Source organism: Hypanus sabinus, chromosome 10 (assembly GCF_030144855.1).
Source record: "Hypanus sabinus isolate sHypSab1 chromosome 10, sHypSab1.hap1, whole genome shotgun sequence".
Taxonomy (NCBI): domain Eukaryota; kingdom Metazoa; phylum Chordata; class Chondrichthyes; order Myliobatiformes; family Dasyatidae; genus Hypanus; species Hypanus sabinus.
Genome location: NC_082715.1, coordinates 130,077,236 through 130,100,210, shown reverse-complemented (window position 1 = coordinate 130,100,210; position 22,975 = coordinate 130,077,236). Strand labels below are relative to the sequence as shown.

The window sequence follows — 22,975 nt, the reverse complement described above, 5'->3', positions numbered from 1 at the left end:
TGGTAAAGTGCTTCTTGAGTGTTATTAAATCTGTGCTCATCCACATTAGTGTTCTATCTTGTTCCTTGTAAGTGGCAACTTTGAGGTGTCAGGAAGAGACTTACCAACCACAGGATACCCAGTCTTAGAGCTGCATTTGTTATCACGGTAATTATACTGCATATCTCATCGTATTCAGATTTTGACCTTGCTAACCCTGACTTTGTTTGATGGCAATCAAAGAATGATTAAATGTATCCTTGGTGGTATTCATTACCCAACATTTGTGTTTTCTGCTTATTAGCCCATGACCAAACATTTTTTTAAGTCTTGCTGTATGGAAGCCTGACTTACTTCATTTTCTGAAAAGCTGTTAATGGAATTGAATATTATCCATGTCTTGTAACCTTCCTGACAAATGCCTACAGTCATATTATGGGGTCTGATTAACCACAGTTACCTTCCTTTGTGCAAGGTTGACTTCTAATTAACGAGGGTTTCATAGATTTTAATCACTACATTGCTTGGGTTTACCAGACTAGCAAGGTTATTATAAAATAAAAACTTGTGGCATACCTCAGGAATTGCTTCTTAGAGCAGTATTTTCCAGGACCTACCCTGAAGCAGGTCATTTTAAGTTTGGTCATGAGTAATAAAAAAGGTTTAATAAGGGCTCTTGTGCTTAAAGATTCTCAGGGGGTGCTGATCATGTGTGACAGAATTCCTGATCAGAATGCACAACACAGGATTAATACCACTGTCTTCAGCTTAAATACGGGCACATAAAATTGTATGATGGAGGAGTTGCCTGAAGTAGACTGGGAGAAAAAAAAGCAAAGAAACAGAATAATAGGTGGACAATAGCAGATATTCAACAGCTAGTTCATAACACTCAGCAGAAATTTATTCCAATCACAATTCCAGGGTAACAGGCTCTGATTATATTTTCTCCGATTATATAAATAGAAATAAACTAGCTGCCTTTTAAAATAGGAATGAGACCTCTAGAGAAAGAGGCTGCTAAATTACTAACACAGAACATAGAAAAGTACAGCACAGAAGCATGCCCTTCAGCTCATCATGTCTGAACTGACCATGATACTAATTTAAACTAATCGCATCTGCCTGACATGGCATCTGTTCCCTGTCTGCTTGTGTACAAATCTAAATGCATCTTAAACATGGCCATCTCATCTGCTTCTACTACTTCCCCTGGCTACACATTCCAGGTGCCTACTACTCTCAGTGTTTTGAAAGCATTCCTTGCACATTTCCTTTAAACTTTTCCCATCTCAACTTAAACTATTCCTTCTTATATTGGGCCACTTCTTGCACTACCACAAACTTATCTCTAGGGTTCTTTTGCACTAATGTCTTGTTTTCCGTATTGTTTGTTGTTTTTGTGTGGGAGGAGGAGCTTGGGACGGGGTGTAGTTGATGTGCCTGATCCATTTTGTTTTATGAGGGGAGGGGGGATTTGGGGGTTGATGATCGTACTGTCTTTCTTTCTTGGTTTCATGGCTATCCAGAGAAGAAGAATTTCAATTTGCGTACTTTGATAATAAGTGAATCTTTGAATTTTTTGTGCGTTTTATTTCATCACCAAATAAATAAATTGCACTCTGAATCTATGTACTTGTAACACTGCTGCAAGCAAGCTTTTCATTATACCTATATCTTGCAATAGCTGTGCATATGGCAATAAAATTGAGTTGTCTATTCCACCCAGGGAGAAAGACTATTAGCCATATATATGCCTGTCATAATTTTATGTATCATCTCCCTTCAACCTTCAATGCTTCTATATTCCTCTTTATTAATAATATTCTCAATTTGATTAATCCAAAAATTGTAATATTTAGTTTCATACGTGATCCTAAATCGTTTATGTAAATTGTGAACAACAGCAGACGCGATATTGATTCTCATCTTCTAGATGACTGAGTAGATGCCTTTAGTCCTTATTATGTTTTGTTTTAAAACCAGTTAGCAGTTCACTTGTTTTAGAATTCCCTTAAAGCAATCCTTTATTTACCACAGTAAATTACAGATTAAATTTGGTAAATAATTAACTTTGGTCTCTTTTTTTTTGAAGCTATACCCATTGGTGGACACCGGAGGTCCTAATAAATCTACCATTGCCATTTGATGAAGGTAGGGACAGATAACTTTAAAACTTTATTGTGGAATTTGGTGTTCTTATTTTAAAAGTATTTGATGTAGAAATTACCTTGTTTATGGAAGCAAACCAATTCCATCAGTTGTAGTACCCGCTTTCCTTATTCTGTCTCACATGCTCATCAACTTTACTTTGATTCTTTTTCCGTGGAAAATGTGTAAACTATACACAGAGGTACACAGATCAGCAGTTCTAGGATTCAACCCAACAGCAGTGAAGTGTTTTCAGTACATTAAGACCATGTATATTCCTTCTGGGGTGGGGGGTGCTCAGTGCTTGAACTTAATAGAGAATTGTCATCCTGATATATGGCTTTGTAGATTGTGAAAATGTTTTGGGAATTGGATTATGTGTCACTCGCTATCCCAACTTCTCAATTATGTATGTAATATATTCATTCATGTTTTGTCTTGATGAAGGGTCTCAGTCTGAAACGTTGACTGTTAATTCCTCTTCATAAATGCTGCCTGACCTGCTGAGTTCCTCCAGCATTTTCTCTGTGGTAATTTGGATTTCCACCATCTGGAGAATCTTTTGTATTTATGTACTCAATTATCCAACTTCATTTGCTCTTGTAGAGAAGCATCTATCAGTTCTGGTCCAGCTTTAGTGTATGATAATGTGTATTTGTAACAGAATACGACAGTAATTCATTAAGCTCAATGATACATAACTTTTATGTCACCAATTCTTCTCTGTAGTTCCTTGCGCAGAAAATTTGAAAAAGATGATGGTAATAAAGAAGACAGATAAATTTGATGAAGAGATAGATATATACACTGAGTTCTTCATGCCGTATGAGTTGAGCTGTTTTGATGACATATTCTGTCTGAAAATGACAAATTCAGCTAAGTATGTAATATATTCATTAATCTGCTCTCCATCCCTTGACCAGTGATACATTTAATTTTTTTTCAGGAATGTTTTGAGAATCTATTATAAAAGTATTGATAAAGATCATTTCCTAAAATAACTTGCTTTGATTATATCAGAACGGTCCAGATCTGCCATGGATCATCCACCCGTAGTATTGGCCAGCTTTTTACCTCTCACTTTAATCATAGCACTTTACATTACTTTGTAGTTTTTTCTAAGTGCCCTTCATTTTACAGTTTTAAAGTTATTTTTAAACGTAATTTCTCTTCCCCTACCATCATTACCCTTTAACCAGATTGCGTCAACATTATTTATTCATGTTAACTCTAGTGTCAGCCAACCCATCCCTTTTTCACCTTCTCTGTATCTAAAGCTACCTTATTTTCTCTTTTTCTGAGTTAGTTAAAGGTCCTTGATTTGACATGTTAACTGTGACATTAAATCATTCTAACTGATTAGCTAAATGCGATATTACATGTATATTTATCTGCATATTATCAATTATGTGTTGTCATTAGTTTTTGATGCATCATTTGTAAAGGTTGTATAATTGAGTTGTATACTTTGCTTCTTTGCAAGTTCGTTATGAAAATTCAGAGTAATGTAGGACTAGAATTTCATAGCTTTCCTGTATTCTCTGTTTCTAAAGGGACTTCATGCCAAAAAATGTTGGAATAGACCCTAGTCCGTTCACTGTTCGCAAGCCAGAAGAAACTGGTAAATCCATGCTGAGGTAAAGAACCAATAAACAAGTTTGATAGTCTGCTTTCATTATAATCAATATAAATTTACCATTATATTTTTTAAAACAGGATCTGTGACCTGGATTCAGTTCTGTCCTACGGTGTACTATCTGTGTGGAATTTGCACATTTTTCTTATGTGGTTTCCCTACCTTGCCCCCAGGTTCTCCAGTTTCCTCTTACATTCTAAAGATGTTCCGGTAGCTCAATTATCAGCTGTAAATGACCCCAAATGTGGTTGGGTAGGGAGTCATAGCATGTAAAAGAGAATAAGCATAAAACAGTACAGCATGGCAACAGGCCTTTCAGACCACATTGTTGTGCCAAACTAATTAAATTAGTAGTCAAGTGGCTAATTAAACGAATCTCTTCTCGCTACACAATGTCTATATCCCTCCATTTTCCTCACATTCATGTGCCTATCTAGACATCTTTTCAGAGCGCCACGGTAGAGTAGTGGGTAGCGTGACACTATTACAGCTCAGGGCATGGGAGTTCAGAGTTCAATTTTAAGCAAGTTTGTACATTCCTTCCCATATGTGCTGAGTTTCCTTGGGTGCTCTGGTTTCCTCCCACAGTCCAAAAACATACCAGTTAGTAGGTTAATTGGTCATTGTAAATTATCCTCTGATTAGGCTAGGGTTAAAATCAGTGGGTTGCTGGGTGGTGTGGCTCCGTGGGCCAGAACAGCCTGTTCAGCATGGTATCTAAATGAATAAATAAAGTCCCTAATATATCTGTTTCTACTACCACCTCAGGCAGCACATTCCAGGCACCCACCACACTCTGTGTTTTTAAACAAAAACTTGCTTTTCACATCTCCTTTAATATTACCCCCTCTCTCCTCAAATGCATGTCCTCTGATATCAGATATTTCAACCCTGAGAAAAAGATATTGTCTGTCTACTCCATCTATGCCTCTCATAATCCTATAAACCTCTGTCAGATCTCCCCTTAGCCTCTGTTGCTCAAGAGAAACAACGCAATTTGTCCACATTTTCATGATAGCACATGCCCTCTAAACCAGACAGCATCCTGGTAAACTTCTTATGTTCCTTCAACAAAGCATTGACATCCTTCCTATAATGGGATGACCAGAACTGTATATAATATTTCAGATGTGGCCTAACTACAGTTTTATAAAGCTGCAACATAATTTACTGACTTTTGAACTGAATGTCTCAAATAATAAAGGCAAGCATGCTGTATAAATCCTGTCAAACATAACAAATATAATTAAATTCCTTGCAAATCGTTACAACAAACATTGTAAGAACTTGGAATATAATACCAGATATTTCTGATATTGCTGATGTTTCACATGGATTAGTTTTTTTCTAAGCAGTGAATGAGAATAGCTAATATATTGTATTACATTTTCAAATCCAAACACGTAGTTGCATAGTTCATTCAAAATACTTCAATTTTTTGTGTAGTAACAAGAGCAATAAGGAGGAAGCTGTATTGCAGCGAAAAACAGTAGCAAGTGCCCCACCACCACCATCGGAGGAAGCCGTTTCTAGTAGTTCCGAAGATGATTCAGGAACCGACAAAGAGGAGGAAGGCGCCGTCTCTCAGCGATCAACACCGGTCAAAGTTACAGAGTTTGGGGATAATGCCAGAATTACTGAGGTTAGAAAAATAAACGTGAGATTCTGCAGATGCTGGAAATTCAGTGCAACACATACAAAATGCTGGAAGAACTCCGTAGGTCAAGTAGCATCTATGGAATTGAATAAACCGTTGACGTTTCAGGCCGAGATCTTCTTCAGGATTAAAAAAGAGGGGGAAGACACCAGAATAAAAAGGTGGAGGAAGGGAAAGGAGGATAGCTGGGGGAGGGAGGAATGAAGTATGAAGCAGGGAGGTGATAATTGGAAAAGGTAAAGGGCTTGAGAAGTATGAATCTGATAGGAGAGGAGAGTGTCCTCGTAGTCCAGTTAGCCCATTGTCTCTGCTTGTTTCTGCACCACTGAAATTTTATCACATACCTTTCCTCTATCCTATCCCCCTTAATCCAGTCCCTTCCCACCTACATTCATAACACTTCACATGCTCTCGATCGCCTTAATAACTTTCAATTCTCTTGCTCTCACTGCCCCATTTTCACCATGGATGTCCAGTCCATATAAAACTCTATATCCCATCAAGAAGGCCTTAAAGAGTTCCACTTTTTTCTTGACAACAGACCCAACCAGTTCCTCGCCACCATCACCCTCCCTCCATTTGGTGGAACTGGTCCTCACTCTCAACAATTTCTCTTTTGGCTCCTTCCACTTTCTCCAAGCTCAATGTGTAGCAATGGGCACCTGCATGAGCCCCAGCTATGCCTACTTTTGTGTAGGCTACATGGAACAGTCCATGTTCCACACTTTCCCTGTTAATGCTTCCTAACTCTTTCTGCGCTACATTGACAACTGCTTTGGAGCTGCTTCATGAGCTTATGCTGAACTCGTCAAATTCATCAACTTTGCCTCCATCTTCCATCCTGCCCTTAAATTCATTTGGTCCTTTTCTGACACTTCTCTCCCCTTTCTCAATCTCTGTGTTTCAATCTCTGGAGACAAATTGTCCACTGATATCTTTTATAAACCAACAATTCCCACAGCTATCTTGATTATACCTCTTCCCACTCTGTCACCAGTAAAAATGCTCTTCCCTTTTCTCAGTTCCTTCGTCTCTGCTCCATTTGTTCCCGGGATGAGCCTTTCCTTTCCAGGATATTAGAAAAGGATTTCTTCAATGAATGGGGATTCCCTTCCTCCACCATTGTTGCCGCCCTCACCCACATCTTCTCCATTTCCCAGACATTTACACTCACCCTATTTCCCAAAGCCTTAACAGAGATAGAGTCCCTCTTGTCCTCACCTACCACCCAATAAGCCTCTACATCCAACACATCATAATTCCACAACCGCCGCCATCTTCAGTGGGACCCTACCATCAAGCATATCTTTACCTTCCCTCCCCCTACCGCCAACTCTCCACTTTCCACAGGGATTGCTCCCTCTGTGATCCCTTTGTCCATTCATCCCTCCCTACTAATCTCTCTCCTGCAAGTGACAAAAATGCTACACTTGCCCATTCATCCACTACCTTACCTCCATTCAGGGCCCCAAAAAGTCCTTCTATATGAGGCAACACTTCACCTGTAAATCTGTTGAGGTTGTCTACTGTGTCCTGTGCTCCTGATGCAGCCTCCTCTAAATTGGTGAGACCCGATGTAAATTGGGGGACTTCTTTGTCGAGCATCTCCACTCCATTAACATAAAGCAGACTTTCAAAGTGGCCAGTCATTTTAATTCCTATCCCATTCTCCATTCCAACATGTTGGTCCGTGGTCTCCTTTTCTGCCATGATGAGCCCACTCTCAGGTTGGAGGAGCAACATCTCATATTCTGTCTTGGTAGCTTCCAACCTGATGGCATGAACATTGATTTCTCCTTCTGGTAATTTATTTATCCCCTTCCCTTCCATCTTTTTCTATTCTCCACTCTGGCCTCTTTTCACCTATCACCTTCTTGCTTGTCCTCATTCCCTCCTCCCACTGCCTTTTTCTGACATCTTCCTCTTTCTTTTCCAGTACTGTTGAAGGGCCTCAACCCAAAATATCAATAGTTGATTCATTTACATAGATGCTGCCTGACCTGCTGAGTTCCTTCAGCATTTTGTGTGTGGTGTTCGAGGTTAAAAAAATATTTTATTGTATGGAAATACTTATAGTTTTAGAGTTACAGCACGGATTAGACATGGTTTCAGCAGGACTGTTTGCAAGCTAATTACTCTTTGAATGGAAAGCTAGAAGACATGGTTGACTTAAACATGTTGCATAATACTTGCGTATAATTGCAAAGTGCCATTGATTTGGGGTCTATATCAGAGTGATCTCAAAAATGCCTTTAAGGGAAAAGAAGAGTGTTGAAAGGAAAATTGAGAATGAAGAAAATAATTGGAATCAATTAATGAAGGATAACTTCCATTATCAGCATGGGGCAGATTGTAGCCATTGGAGAAAACCGCTGATACTGGTACTTCAAATAGCAGTCTTAAATATAAGCTGGAAACAGCAAGATCTAACATTAATCAGAGAAAAAATTACAATATGCTTTTATGCCATTTAGTTGAAGCAAGATGGAGAGTATATGGCAACACTTCATTAATTGTTGGACCTTTTTACTATAATAATTGAGCTGCAAAGTAATAAACCAATGTAAAAGTAAGCATCACGTTCATCAGGCTCACATGTCCAAACCACAAAACAAATCTGTCAATGATGGCCACTTCAGAATCAGAATCAGGCTTAATATCACTGACATATATCATGAGATTTGTTAACTTTACATGCAATACATGGACATATAGAAAAAAACAGTAAGTATATACAAGTTCAAAGTAAAATTTATTGTCAGAGTGCATTCACGTCATTACATACAATCCTGAGATGCCACCTTTTTGAGCCATTACTCCTTGAAGATTCAGTTTGACTGCCTGCATTCCCCTATTTAGCTATGAGTAATTTTAAAATTCAAATATTATTTTGTGTAGGATACAAAAATGCTGAAAAAAATAAATCATCTTGACACATATTTTAAGATTTTTTTCCTATTTGTTACTTAACAAGTCAGTTTATCCATGTTTTTTACAGGGAAGAAAATCTGCTATCCTTCCCTTGTGGCCCAAATGTGGGTCAAGGCCCCATGCTGTCACAAACAGATAGTTTTGTCAATACTTGGCTCTATCAAACCTCCATAAAGTAATTTGAAAAGAAAACTCGCTAACTATCTTTACAGTATATCTAGAGATTAACATGTTTATGTTTGGAAAAGATTGAAATGTATTGATGAAACAAGTTTTAAAGCATTGACTCAACTGCTAAGTTTATCAATATTGCACATAAATATTTGTCTTTATTTTAAATCTTTGACGTCTTATTCTCAGTTAGTATTTCACTGTGATATTACATGGAAATACATTATACTGTTGGAAATAGAAAATAAGTGTTATATTGTAGCGGTGTGCTACATGCAGCGCTAAAATTACGACACGGAGTCGGTAACTGCAGTCGAAGGAAAAAACTTTATTCGAAATCCTCAGCCTCACTTTTAAGCCTCCCTCAACCTGCCCCCGTGGCGCAGAGGCTCCAAAGCTCTATGCTCGCAAACCCCCGTAGGCTATCTAATTGTGAGCCGGTTCGGATGTGCCAGGAAATGGGTCGCCACAATATCAACAATTGTCCTACTTTGTAACAAATATATAACTAGCAAGAAGCTATCACATACAGACCGAAACATATATTTTAAAAGTTTATTTTCTTACAGTTTTCAAACAAGTAAATATACTAGTATCTTTCTGGTCATCTTTATATATATATATAAAATACATATTTCCATATTTGTGAATTACACCACGTGGTACAAAACTATTAATTGATATACAATAGGATAGCCAACTGAAGAATAATATCTTGATACTTATTTTTCGTAAAGTTTCCTTAGTTTTTTTCTGTGGATTATCTTCCAAGTGTCAATATCCTATCTTTCTCAAACTAATATGAAATGTTTAAAGCATAATAACATGGAATTTGAGGTCAGTGAATAAACAAGCAACTGCTCTGCTTGTTATAATTATATTTTTCTGTAGACTTTCTTTGGGGTTTTCTTGCTATTTGCAGTTAGTTCAGAGAAAGGCCACCATGATGCACTCCGCAATATAATGCGAGATTGACAGTTATAATGGTAATTAGCTTTAAAAATTACTTTTATTTTTTTTAAACTTCCAAATAGTGATAAAATTATAGAGCACAACACAGAAACAGGCCCATTGGCCCACCACATCTTTGTATGCTGACCATTTTGCCCAACTACATAAAGGTATAGTCAAGAGCTACCATGAAGGTATGACAAGGGAAGCTCAGGAGCACTTACAGGACTGCTTTGAATCAGTGGACTGCTCTGTATTCAGAGATTCATCTTCAAACCTGGATGAGTATTCTGCAGTTGTTACCGACTTCATTAAAACCTGTGTGGATGGAGTGTGTGCCTACAAAGAATTATTATACATTCCCAAACCAAAAACCGTGGATGAACCAAGAGGTACGTCGTCTGCTGAAGGCTAGGTGTGAGGCCACCCAGGCCTGTACCAGAAAACCAGGTATGATGTGCAGAGGGCCATTTCGAATGAGGTTGGAAGCGACATCAGATGTACGACAATTCTGGCAGGGTTTGCAAGACATTACTTCCTACAAAGTGAAACATAATAGCATGAATGGCAGCGATGCTTCACTGCCACCTTCTATGAATACAGCACTTCCTATGCCCATGTTGAAAGGGAGAATATAATTACAGCTGTAAAGATCACTGCTGCACCCGGTGATCCTGTGATCTCCGTCTTAGAGGCCGATGTTAGGCTGACTTTAAAGGGAGTGAACCCTGGCAAGGCAGAGGTCCGGATGGAGTACCTGAAAAGGGTCTGAAAACCTGTGTTAACCATCTGGCAGGAGTATTCAAGGACATTTTCAACCTCTCACTGCTACGGGGAAAAGTTCCCACTTGCTTCAAAAAGGCAACAATTATAGCGGTACCTAAGAAGAAGAATGTGAACTGCATTAATGACTATCGCCCGATAGCACTCATATCTACAGTGATGAAATGCTTTGAGAGGTTAGTCACGATTAGTCTGAACTCCTGCCTCAGTGAGGACCTGGACCCATTGCAGTTTGCCTATCGCCACAATAGGTCAACGGCAGACGCAATCTCAATGGCTCTTCACACGGCTTTAGACCACTTGGACAACACAATCACTTATGTCAGGATGCTGACCGTCGACTATAACTCAGCATTTAATACCATCATTCCCACAATCCTGATTGAGAAGTTGGAGCACTGGGCCTCTGTACCTTCCTCTGCAATTGGATCCTCGACTTCCTAACCGGAAAAGCACAGTCTGTGAGGATTGGTGATAACGTATCCTTCTCGCTGACAATCAACACTGGTGCACCTCGGGTGAATGCTTAGCCCACTGCTCTGCACTCTATATACACATGACTATGTGGCTAGGCATAGCTCAAATACCTTCTATAAATTTGCTGATGATACAAACATCGTTGCTAGAATCTCAGATGGAGATGAAGAAGGGCGAGGGTTCGCAGCAACAACCTGGCACTCAACGTCAGTAAGATGAAAGAACTGGTTGTGGACTTCAGGAAGGGTAAGACAAAGGAACACATACCAATCCTCAAAGAGGGATCAGAAGTGGATAGAGTGAGTAGTTTTAAGTTCCTGGGTGTCAAGATCTCTGAGGATCTAACCTGGTCCAAACATATTGATCCAGTTATAAAGAAGACAAGACAGCGACTATACATCATTAGGAGTTTGAAGAGATTTAGTATGTCAACAAATATACTCAAAAACTTCTATAGATAGATGTAACATGGAGAACATTCTGAAAGGCTGCATCACTGCTATTGGGGAGGTGGGGGGCTACTGCACAGGACCGAAAGAAGTTGCAGAGGGTTGTAAATTTAGTCGGTTCCATCTTGGCTACTAACCTACAAAGTACCCAGGATGTGTTTAAGGAGCGGTGTCTCAGAAAGGCAGCATCCATTATTAAAGACCTCCAGCACCCAGGGCATGCCCTTTTCTCAGTGTTACCATCAGGTAGGAGGTACAGAAGCTTGAAGGCACACACTCAGCAAATTCAGGAACAGCTTCTTCCCCTCTGCCATCCAAATCCTAAATGGACATTGAACCCTTGAACACTATCTCACTTTTTAAATATACTGTATATTATTTCTGGTTTTTTTTGCACAATTTTAATCTATTCAATATATGTATACTGTAATTGATTTATTTATTATTGTTATTTTTTTCTTCTATGTTATGCATTGCATTGAACTGCTGCTGCTAAGTTAACAAATTTCAAGATACATGCTGGTGATAATGAACCTGATTCTGATTCTGACACTCCACAGCTTCTATTCATGAGAACTGTTTGAATTGGAAATAAACAAAAACTGTGAGTGAGAGAGGATAACAGAAACAGCTGTGATGGGAAAGCAAACATGTGTAGGTGAACCACCCAATAGCCAGCCTCACTGATTCAGTGAAGGACCAAGCCAATCTACTCAGCTCTCCCAGCTCCACTCAGTTTGACCTGACTTCCTGTTGTTGCAGCTTTCCAGCTGATCACTGGTCACTGACTTCTAATTAATAGTTCAATAATTTTATTTAATACCGGAGAAATATATGCAATATGCATCTTGAAATTTTTGTCACAAACATCCATGAAAACAGAAGAGTGCCCCCAAAGAATGAGGGACAGTACTACTGCCCTGCCCCCTCCAAAACACAAGCAACCCTAACCCTCTCCTTCCCCAACTTACTTCAGCAAAAAAAAGCATCAGCACCCTCCACCCACCAAGCAAGCAATAGCAAAGCCCCCAATAAAGACCATGATCTGCAGTACAACAAATACTAATTGCTCACCCAACAATTCGACATACCACAGGCTCTCTCTCCCTCTGAGGGAAAAAAGCGGTGTCTCGTTTCACAGCAAGAAGGTAGACATATCAAAACAACCTGCTCATTTACGATGATAAGTCTGTTGCATCACTTTCTTTTCCAAGTTCTCTGACCTAAGAATCAGGAACAAACTCCTCCCACTACCAAGAGAAAGAAAGAGTGCGACCTGCCAAAAACAGAGCCTCCTTCCATCTCACGATGCTTCTTCAGTTGGTGGCACCGGCATAGAATCAGCCCATCCACAGGGCTGCGAAACCTCTGAACCCCAAAGGCAAACTTGTTTTCTAGGTTGTGTCCTTGGGATTTTGAAAAGTGGCCAGTCGTGAGCCACTGGGAGCAGGTCCCACCACCGCAAAGAGCTAAGTCTGAGTGTAACTCCAGGTCAGAGTCTTCAATAGAACCCTATCCACCCTGAAAATTAAAAAGAGAGACATCAAAGGTAGAAATTAAACTGTTTTCACAGCTGAACTTGAAGGAGTCACTGTTAAGTGCCATTGTAACTTAGCCTCCACCAATCAATATTCTTCAATACCCTTTTTATCCCATCTCCAAGACAGTTTTGGATCCATTTTCTGGTTTCTTCATCTTCTGGAACTGGGATTAGTTTATTATAGTCAATGAACTGAGATACAGCAAAAAGCCTGTGTTAAGTGCAAGATCAGAACAAGATATCAGCAGACTAGGAAACCATTCAGTCATCTTGTAACAGTGAGGCACAAACTGCCCTTTAGTTTGCTGCTATGTGCTTTCAAGCTTTTACACCTTCTTCCCAGTGGGAGAGGGTAGTAAAGAGAATATGGTGCTGGTGTCTTTGATTATGCGGTTGATTTACTAAGATGGATGGTGGGGTGGAGATATGTCTCTAACAAAGGAGGTTTAAGGCTCTCCTTCCTTCCACTAGCCTGCAGGTCACCCTCAGAAAAGTTGTAGCACTTACTTAGCCCCCTGTTAGGGTCACATGAAACCATGGGAGTAGGTAGCTGTATGAGCAGCTAGTGGATATCACAAGTACTGGTTATGCAACCACTGACATCAAGTAGACAATCTCTGAAGAGTACTGATAATGGCTGTGGTCATCTGTCTTGTAAAGACCCTACCCAGGGGAAGGCAATGGCAAGCCACTTCTGTAGAAAAATTTGTCAAGAACAATCACGGTCCTACACCATGATCACCCACGTCATACCACACAGCACAGAATGATGATTTATTTAGGTGGTGGGAACATAGACAGAATCCGTGGATGGGGAGGATGTTTCCCAGGATGTGCTGAGCTGTGTCCTCAACTCTAGTTTCTTCCAGTTGTAGACAGAGCAGTTGTCATAACAAGTTGTGATACATCTGGATAAGTTGCTTTCCATAGTGCATTGATAAAAAATGATGTGGGTCAATGGGGACATGCCAAATTTCTTTAGACCCCTGTGGAAGTAGAGGCATTGGTAGGTTTTCTTGGTCTCGGTATCTACGTGGTTGGATGTGGACAGGCCCTACCATGTCAAATGCCTACTGAAGTCCACATGGACAACAATTACTGCTCTACTTCATCAATCTTAGTTATCTCCTCAAAAAAAATCCAATTAAATTAGGGAAATAAAATGACTATCCTATGCTGATAATGCCTGATCAGTCCATGCTAACTATCCCTAAGCAGCCCCTGCCTTGGCAAATGTACATAAATACAATCTTTAAAATCTTTTTATGATCTGGAGGTTAATTTATGTTAGAAGTTTTTTTTTGGTAATTTTTTCCTACAACATTTTCAGGATAGGTGCTCAGGATACTCCCAAGAAAGGTTATATTTACAGTACATATATTTCATACTGGGCTCTATCCAAAACTGTTGCCCATATGCCTATTAGCATCAAGTCCTGCAATATAGATAATTAATGTTACTTTCCAAAAGCCTGAAAGCACGTATCACCAGGCTCAAGACAGCTTCTATTCTATGACATAGGAGTCTTTAACAGACTCTTGCACGATAAGACAGATCTTGATCTCACAATTTACTTTGTCATAGCCTTGCCCCTTATTGTTTGCCTGTGGTGTATTTTCTCTGTAACACTATATTCTACATTCTTTTATTGCTTTTCCCTTGTACCAGTTTGACGTACTGATGTGATGAAATATATATCACTATACCTTGTGTATACGAAAATACTTGGACAAACTTCTGTAGATGAGTGGTGAAGAGTAAATTGACTGGTTGCATCACAGCCTGGTATGGAAACACCAATGCCCTTGAACAGAAAATCCTACAAAAAGTAGTGGATATGGCCTAGTCCATCGCAGGTAAAGCCCTCCCCACCATTGAGCATATCTACATGGAGCGCAGTTGCAGGAAAGCTGCATCTATCATCAGGAGCTCCCAAAACCCAGGTTATGCTCTCATCTCACTGCTGCCATCAGGAAGAAGGTACAGGAGCCTCAGGACTTATAATACCAGGTTTAGGATACGTTATTGCTGTTAGGGCTCTTGAACCAGAGAGGATAACTTCATTTGACTTCACTTGCCCCATCTCTGATCTGTTCCTATAACCTATGGACTCACTTTCAAGGATCTTCACCTCATGTTCTTGATATTTATTGCTTCTTTATCATTTTTCCTCTTTTGTATTTGCACAGCTTGTTGCCTTTTGCACATTGTTTGCACATTGGTTGTTCGCCCTATTGGGAGTGATCTTTCATTGATTCTATTATGGTTCTTGGATTTACTAAGGCTACATCCACACTACACTGGATAAATCCATAACCGAAGCTTTTTCTCTTCGTTTTTACCCTCTGTTCACACTAAAATGGCATTTTCGTCCCCCGAAACCAGAGCTTTTCAGAAACGCTGTCCAAGGTGTGTATTTTTGAAAACGCCGGATTGGCCAGATCAGTGTGGACAGGGTAACCGGAGACTTCTGAAAACGCTGTCAGATGGCAGCACGCTATTTCATTGTTTTCTTGAACGCAACCTAACAATTTCAGAACAGATGGCAACGGAACTGACGCCAGATGAGTTAGAAATGTCCTCACCAAATACTCTGACCCATAATTTACTGAATAAATAAGTATACTCACTTTGCCCTGTTTTCTGTCCTTGCTCATGTGAAGGTGGTTTACCTATTTAAGCAAGTACTTCTCTGAAAATAGATGTGTAACAGCCTAATGTAACAAGATAACGCTGATACAGGCATGTTTTATACATTTAACAAGGGGCTTTATTAATGCAACAGAGTTAGTCAATTTTTCAATATTCATCATCAGCCGGGTCAATCTGTCCATGAACTCCCTGACGGTTGCTTCCATATGCTCCAGTATTTGTTTTTCTTTTACTTTTAAGTTCTCCTGCGCAAGAGCCAACAGCTGTTTGTCGTTTTAAGTTTTTCTAGTGTGTAACTACACAAACGCGCACTTTCACACCGAGATTCGACACCAAACATGTCGCTTGTTTTCGGTAGCTGTGTCCCACGCACGCGCAGTAGGAGATTCGCTGAAATCTCCGTTTCAATGTAGACAGAGATACTTTTAAAAAATACATAGTGTGGATGCTTATCGTTATTATGCGAAACCGGCATTTTCAAAATTATCCAGTCCAGTGTGGATGTAGCCTCAGTATGTTTTCAAGAACGCATATCTTGGGATTGTAAATAGTCATTATATACTGTATGTACTTAGATAATAAATTTACTTTGAACTTTGAAATATCAGTTGTGAAGCAAAAATATGGGTTTAATGTCTAATTTTTTAATGTTGTTTTGTGCTCCTTTTTCAGGATTCTAGCCAACCTCCAAGAGAAGTACATCTTGCAACCATTTCAAGGCTTCTATCAGAGGAGGATCTTCTGATATACAAAAGGTTAGATAAGCAGCAGAACCAACATCCTGGATTAGAATTTCAAGTAATTTGTTTGCCTCAAGTTAAGTGCTAATTAGACCATGATTTAACTACTACTTAAATATTTTAAAACCCAACTCTTTAAATTCTATGTTTGACTTTGACTTATGGTCAAATGGTATGTTTGTTCCAAAATGTTTGCTGTTTAAACTTATGAATATTTCAGTAATGTGGTGCTATGCCTTGTACAACTGATTGTATGCCTTTTTATAATTGTGATGATTAAAGATAAATAACTAATGAGACAGGATCAGTTCATGAATGAATAATTTTAATTCCCAGGTAGGGAAAGAGAGTTTGAAAGTTACTAAATTTGACAAATCTTTCTGCCTTTCAGAAGATGTGCTAATATTTTTCATTTTCTTTATATTTGTTGCGCTTGTGATGCCATTGGCTTCCATAAGTTCTCAGCCCTTTCATTAGAATTGATCAATCGTTGATAAATTCCTCTGTTAACTGTTCATCAGCATTTTGGTTTATACAGAATAAAAATCAAAAACTTAATTTTACAGGAAATGAAACTGAAGAAAAATAGTGTCAGTTATAAACAATATGATATTAGCAGACTAAAGATTGATGAAACATAACACTGACCTGTAAATAAATTAAAATACAGCATTGACAATTTGGGGTTTGTAATTCTAAACAGATTTGTAATCAGTTTGTGATCTTTGGATTGTATCTCCAAATTTGGGTTTAGAATTTACATCTAAACATCACAAGCAGGCTTCTGAGTCTGCATTTGAAATAATATTTTTTCATTGCTATGGTTTTACAACAGGTTTGTTAATTTGGGTCAAAGCCAGCGTAAGATTGACATATGCAGCCATCAGTGCAGTATAAATCAACTTGACAACATGATGACCGTACTGTAAGTATTCAAAAACAGATATATTGTTCTTACAAAGCGACTTTCTTGACACGTGAGCAAGAATTTCACTGAGGATAAATGTTGGCAAAAGAGAAAGAACAAGAATAGAAATTAGCATCTAATACCAGAGGGCACGCATTGAAGCTGAGAGGGGGTAGGTTCAATGAGGATGTGAGGGGTCAGTTTTTTACTCAGAGAGTGGTGGATGCCTGGAGTGTACTGCCTGGTGTGGTAGTAGAGGTAGATACTGTAGAGGCTTTTAAGAGCTGTTTACATAGGCACGTGAATATGAGGAAGGTGAAGGGATATGGACATTGTACAGGTAGGAGGGATTAGTTTTTGATTTGCTTTTTGCTGGTTTGGCACATCATTGTGGCCCGACGGGCCTGTTACTGTGCTGACTGTTCTATGTTCTTAATTATTCTGTATTTATTGTGAATGGAACTTTTGAAATCCTCCTTGCTGATTTAATTTTGTGAATATTTTTAAAAGCCATTGTATACAATGCAATACATATGGAATTAATTGGTATTCATTATCATTGTTAGAACTGGTTTCACAGAAGGTTCTGTTAGGATTGTGCTGTGTTGTGTTTTATTGCACAATGTATTTTTAATCAATCTCTGTACGCCCAGCTGAAACTAGGCAAGTGATTTATCTGCTTCAAAAACATGGGTCTTTGCCAAGTAAAAATAATTGCTGAAGACTAGTCAGAGAAATTTGCATACCTTATGTTTAATAATGCATTCTTGCCAGCTTTAATCCAGTTTCATTCCTTTGAAAGATTTTGTCTCTTCAAATTGCTCTGCCATCATAAAAAAGCAAGCGCACTGTGAAGTCTTGCCTGATGCCCACAAAGGATAATAGACTACTTGTCATGGAAATATTACAGCTGCTCTAAGCTTCAACAATGCCATCCTTCTTATTACCAAATATTCTGTTTTAGAGCATTTTAATCAACTTCTTGCAGTTTAATTTTAAGTGATTAAAAATGCTGTTTGAATTTCAAATTGACTTTATTTCTTACATCCTTCACATACGTGAAGAGTAAAAATCTGTATGTTACATCTCCATCTAAATGTGCAATGTGCAGTCATAGTAATTTATAATAAGTAGAACAGTCAATGTAATATAGAGTACACTCAAATCAGCATGAGTTCATCAGTCCGATGGCCTGGTGGAAGAAGCTGTCGGAGCCTGTTTGTCCTGGCTTTTATGCTGCATTACTGTTTCCTGGAGGGTAGCAGCTGGAATAGATTGTGGTTGGGATGACTTGGGTCTCCAATGATCCTACGAGCTCTTTTTACACACCTGTCCTTGTGAATATCCTGAATCATGGGAAGTTCACAACTACAGATGCGCTGGGCTGTCCACACCACTCTCTGCAAAGTTCTGCGAATAAGGGAGATACAGTTCCCATACCAGGCAGTGATGCAGCCAGTCAGAATGCTTTCATTTGTGCCCCTGTAGAAAGTTCTTAGGACTTGGGGGGCCATACCAAACTTCCTCAACCGTCTGAGGTGAAAGAGGCACAATTGTGCCTTTTTTGCCGCACAGCTAGTGTGTACAGACCATGTGAGATCCTCAGTGATGTGGATGCCGAGGAACTTGAAGCTGTTTACCCTCTCAACCCCAGATCTATTGACAGATAGTTCAAGTTTAATTGTCATTCAACCATACATGAATACCCATGAATACAGCCAAACAAAACAGTGTTACTCTGGAGCCAAGGTGCAACACAATACCAACAGCCACACACAGCACAACACATATATAGCACATATAAAATAGTAAAAACACAAACACACGAAAAAAAAAATGATCAAATCCCTGAATCCACGAATTTTGCGGCAGTTTGGAGTCAAACACAATACATCTTGTCTTCCACCAAGTGACCGCTGGAGGACAGCAGCAATGACAGCATGGACACCGCACTATACTGCCTCCAACACCTCTCTCCTTCATTGCTGCAAACAGGTGATACCACGGCTTAAGGCCTAGTCCTCATAGGGTCTAAGGCCATGCAACTCTCCAGCCGGTGGTCCCGCCAATAAATCAGTGACCTGGACTTAGAACATTCCACATAACCAATATCCAACAGGATCTTGCTATCACAAGAAAAGTGACTAAGGCAATCACTCGCTGTTGGACTGCACACCACCTACACACACACAAATTCCGCCTCTCTCTGGCAGGCACCTAGTCCAGCTCCTTCAGTTTCTCCACCAACAAGCAACTCACTGATGGGGTAGACCTACATTAATTTAAGATCTTAATGTCCAGCAGGATCTTTCAATCGTAAAAAATACATTGGGAAAAAAAGACAAAAAAGATACTTAAAGTATCTGAATTTTAAACAGTTTGTTGTATTGCTCTATAGCTTAGAGCAATCATATAATGCTAATTTAATTCTCATCTTTCCTATAACATGGATCCAAAAGGCGTGATGAAGTTGAATTATTTTACTGTTTCAAATTATGATTGAGGTATTGGCAGCACTGTCAAAGCAGTATGTTTCCCAAAACTGGTCATCTTGAAGGTATTAAGGTTTAAATGCAGAATACATAAATAGTTTTCATTGGTACTTTGCTTCTCAAGAATGAATGTGCTAGAAAAATCAGTGTTGAAAGCAACCACTATAGCATTTTGTAATAAAACTCCAACATTCCAGTAACTGATGAATCAGAAGCCCCAATATTTTAGCATCTGACCCAAAAGGCCTGGATCGCCTCATCTGGTCTAACATACCAGGCTCCCTTCAATTTTAACAAGTTCATTGGATAAGGTATCATGCTTCTGTGTAACATCTTTAATACGTGCATTTGAAAGAATAAAATATTATGTCAAATAGGCCTCAATGTATGCTTTTCCAACATTAAAACCCCTAAGTGTACCAGATTAATAGAGTTTTATTTGCATCTAGAAAGAGACTTTACTAACAGTACTGCTGTGCTTGGAATCTGGCACAAACTCCTGCCCTTTTTACTTTTTCATTCTGTTGTGCCAGAGGCCTGGCATGTGAACAACAATGAATTGTCTGATGGCTGTTATGTTGTAATTCCATGCTTTCAGCTCCAGAAAACCTCACTGGAGAGGAAGCAGTGATGGTTTACAAAGATGTGAGCAGTGATCTGAAAATGAGAAAAAAATTATCTGAGCTGGGGCTAATTTTAATTGAAACAAAGGCCAGGGAAGACTTAAATGAGTTGTATAAAACCGATGGCCTAGATAACATGAATGGTAAAGTACTTTTACCTTAACAGGGAGGTCCTTAACTCAAGGCAAGAACTTAATCAGTTTGTAGAGTTAGTTGAGAGTTGATGGGAAAAGAATCATGATTTCTGTTAACTGACTTCTTGAATAGGTTGTAGTGGCAGATACACATAGCACAATGAATAACTCTTGACGTCCGTATGTTATGGACTAAGACTGAAAGAGGGCTTATTCTAGTTTATTTTTTCAATGACATTGACTTGATGATTTGAATATTTCCCTCCTGCGCAATAAATTTCAGTAATTCTCTCTTAATATTGCTCTGATGTAGGAGTTTAGATGTGTGCTTACTTCCTGAAAAGAGTCCAATCAGGTCTTGGGCAAGCATATCTCACTGGATTGAGCTGCCATTTATAGTCATTTTTATTTGTTGTTGTTGTCTTTTTTCAGGGGACCAGCCGCTTCATTCCTTCAGGACAGTATTTATGAGGTGCATCTAACTGGTCTAGATCCAAAATCAGAAGAAGTCTTTACTTCCCATATCAAGACTGGCAAAGGCATGATACAACCCATGTCTAAAGATGACATGATACTCTACAGAGAGTACATCAGAAATCGATACATGTGAATGAACGTTGCAAGGCAGGTACCAGAACAGCAGATGTCTTGAGATTAGAATGCCATTTATTCAACAGAACTAATTGCCAGGAATAACCAGCATGTGCCAGGAAAGTGACAGTTTCAGAATTTAATTGTCTCTTCACCCTGATGCATACAATTGAACTTGGATTTTAAGAACTATTACATATTCTCCAAAGATAATGATGGCCTTTAAGTACAATATCAATTAGCAGTGGACCATTTTGAGAGAAGCTCTTGGTGTCTTGGATCAGTTTTGCTTTATTAAACCAGATAAAAATTTATTTGATGATTGAATATGGAATTATTTAAGTGATAGCTCAGCAGCTTAGTATATTTAATCAGATGTTTTATTATTGCACTCTGTACTAATGTTGTTAATTATTGATAATACCTTTCCCTTTACTATTAAAAATATTTTCAAATTGATGTATTTTTAACCTTGTTTACCTTCGTCTCATTTTCTTTGATGGTAAGTACATTTCATCTGACTTATAATTTTAATTGATGATCCTACGTTGATTACTCTCATATTAGCACTATTTATTTACAGCATTATTTACGTTGGAAGGCTACATTTCTTTACCTGTTTTCTGTCGACTTGGTGGTTTGTTGGGAGACTGGAGGAGAAAAATGTTCTTAACGAGGAATTTGAGATGTTACCATTAATGCTTGGTGATTGATGGCTTTGCACTTTTGGAGAATGTGTATATTACTTTCTAAATAGACACCACTGTGCAAAAGATGGGAAATTATAGGTTGGTTAGCCTGACTTCAGTAGTTGGTAAAATTTTAGAGTCTGTTATTAACAAATTTTCAGAGTAATTGGAAGTACATGTTAAAACAGGATGAAATCAATGTGATTTTTGTTAAGTGGAGATCTGATCTGATGAACTTGTTGGAATTCTTTGAGCAGATAACAGGCAGCTTAGATAAAGGAGAGTTGGTGCTTGCTTTTCAGAAGGCCTTTGACAAGATGCCACACATAAGGCTGCTAAACAAGATAAGAGCCCATGGTGTTAGAGACAAGGTATTAGCTTGGTTGGAAGAAAGGCTGCCGGTGACTAGTGAAGTACCACAAGGTGTTGGAACCACTGCCTTAGGCTTTGTACGTATGATCTGAATGAAGGACTGATGGCACTGTGGCAAGGTTTTCAGGCAATATCAAGATAGGATGAGGAACAGATAGTGTTGCAGATCCAACCTGCAGAAGGATTTGGACAGACTGGCAGATTGGGCAAAGAATTTTCACATGGAATATAATTTAGGGAATATAGGACAATACAGCAGAGTATGGGCCCTTTGGCCCACAATGTGCCAACCTATATAAATCTACCCCATGGTCAATCTAACCTCTCCCTCCAAAGTAGCCCATAACTCTCCATTTTTCTATTATCAATGTGCCTATTTAAGAGTCTCTTAAATGTCCTTAATGTATCAATGTCAACCACCACCCCCAGCAGTGCCAGCCAGAGATATACCATTCTCGGTGTTAAAAAATAAATTTCTGACATCTTTGTTAAACTTTCTTCCATTTACCATAAATGATCATCCTCTGGTATTGGCTGTTGTCACCCTGGATAAAAGGTTTTGGCTGTCTGTCTGTGCATCTTATAATCTTATTCAGCTCTATCAAGTTGCCTCTCATCCTTTTTCACTAAAAAGAGAAAAAACAGAGCTTATTCAACATTTTGCCATAAGACATGTTTTCTAATCTAGGCAACATCCTGGTAAATCTGTTCTGCACCCTCTCTAAAGTTTCTACATTCTTCCTGTAATGATTTGACAAGAACTGAACACAACAATACAAGTGAGGTTAAACCAGAGTTTTTTTTAAACCTGCATCATTACTTTGCTCTTGAACTTAATTCCCTGATTATCAACTTAAAAATTTGCGTGGCAACATTGAGGGATCTATGAACTTGAACCCAAAGCTCTCTTTGCTCCTCTACACTGCTAAGAATCTTGCCGCTAACCTTGGACTCTCTTTAACTTTGGCCTTCCAAAGTGTATCATTTCACAACCTCTGTCTGGCACCTCTCAGCCCTGGTCTGCATCCTGTCAATATCCCACTAAGACAC

At 38.9% G+C, this 22,975-nt stretch overlaps 1 protein-coding gene across 3 annotated transcripts in view; it reads left to right on the top strand.

Moving 5' to 3' along the window:
• Positions 1–21,164, top strand: part of fig4a (FIG4 phosphoinositide 5-phosphatase a) — a 105,820-nt gene extending 84,656 nt beyond the window's left edge. For all 3 annotated transcript variants that reach the window (XM_059982960.1, XM_059982959.1, XM_059982961.1), the window contains 7 exons: positions 2,075–2,133; positions 2,860–3,010; positions 3,684–3,767; positions 5,213–5,408; positions 16,050–16,132; positions 16,953–17,042; positions 20,706–21,164. In XM_059982960.1, the coding sequence (XP_059838943.1) occupies positions 2,075–2,133; positions 2,860–3,010; positions 3,684–3,767; positions 5,213–5,408; positions 16,050–16,132; positions 16,953–17,042; positions 20,706–20,883 (841 nt within the window). In that variant the 3' untranslated portion in view covers positions 20,884–21,164. The remainder of the gene's footprint in view (positions 1–2,074; positions 2,134–2,859; positions 3,011–3,683; positions 3,768–5,212; positions 5,409–16,049; positions 16,133–16,952; positions 17,043–20,705) is intronic.
• The last annotated feature ends 1,811 nt before the right edge of the window (positions 21,165–22,975 follow it).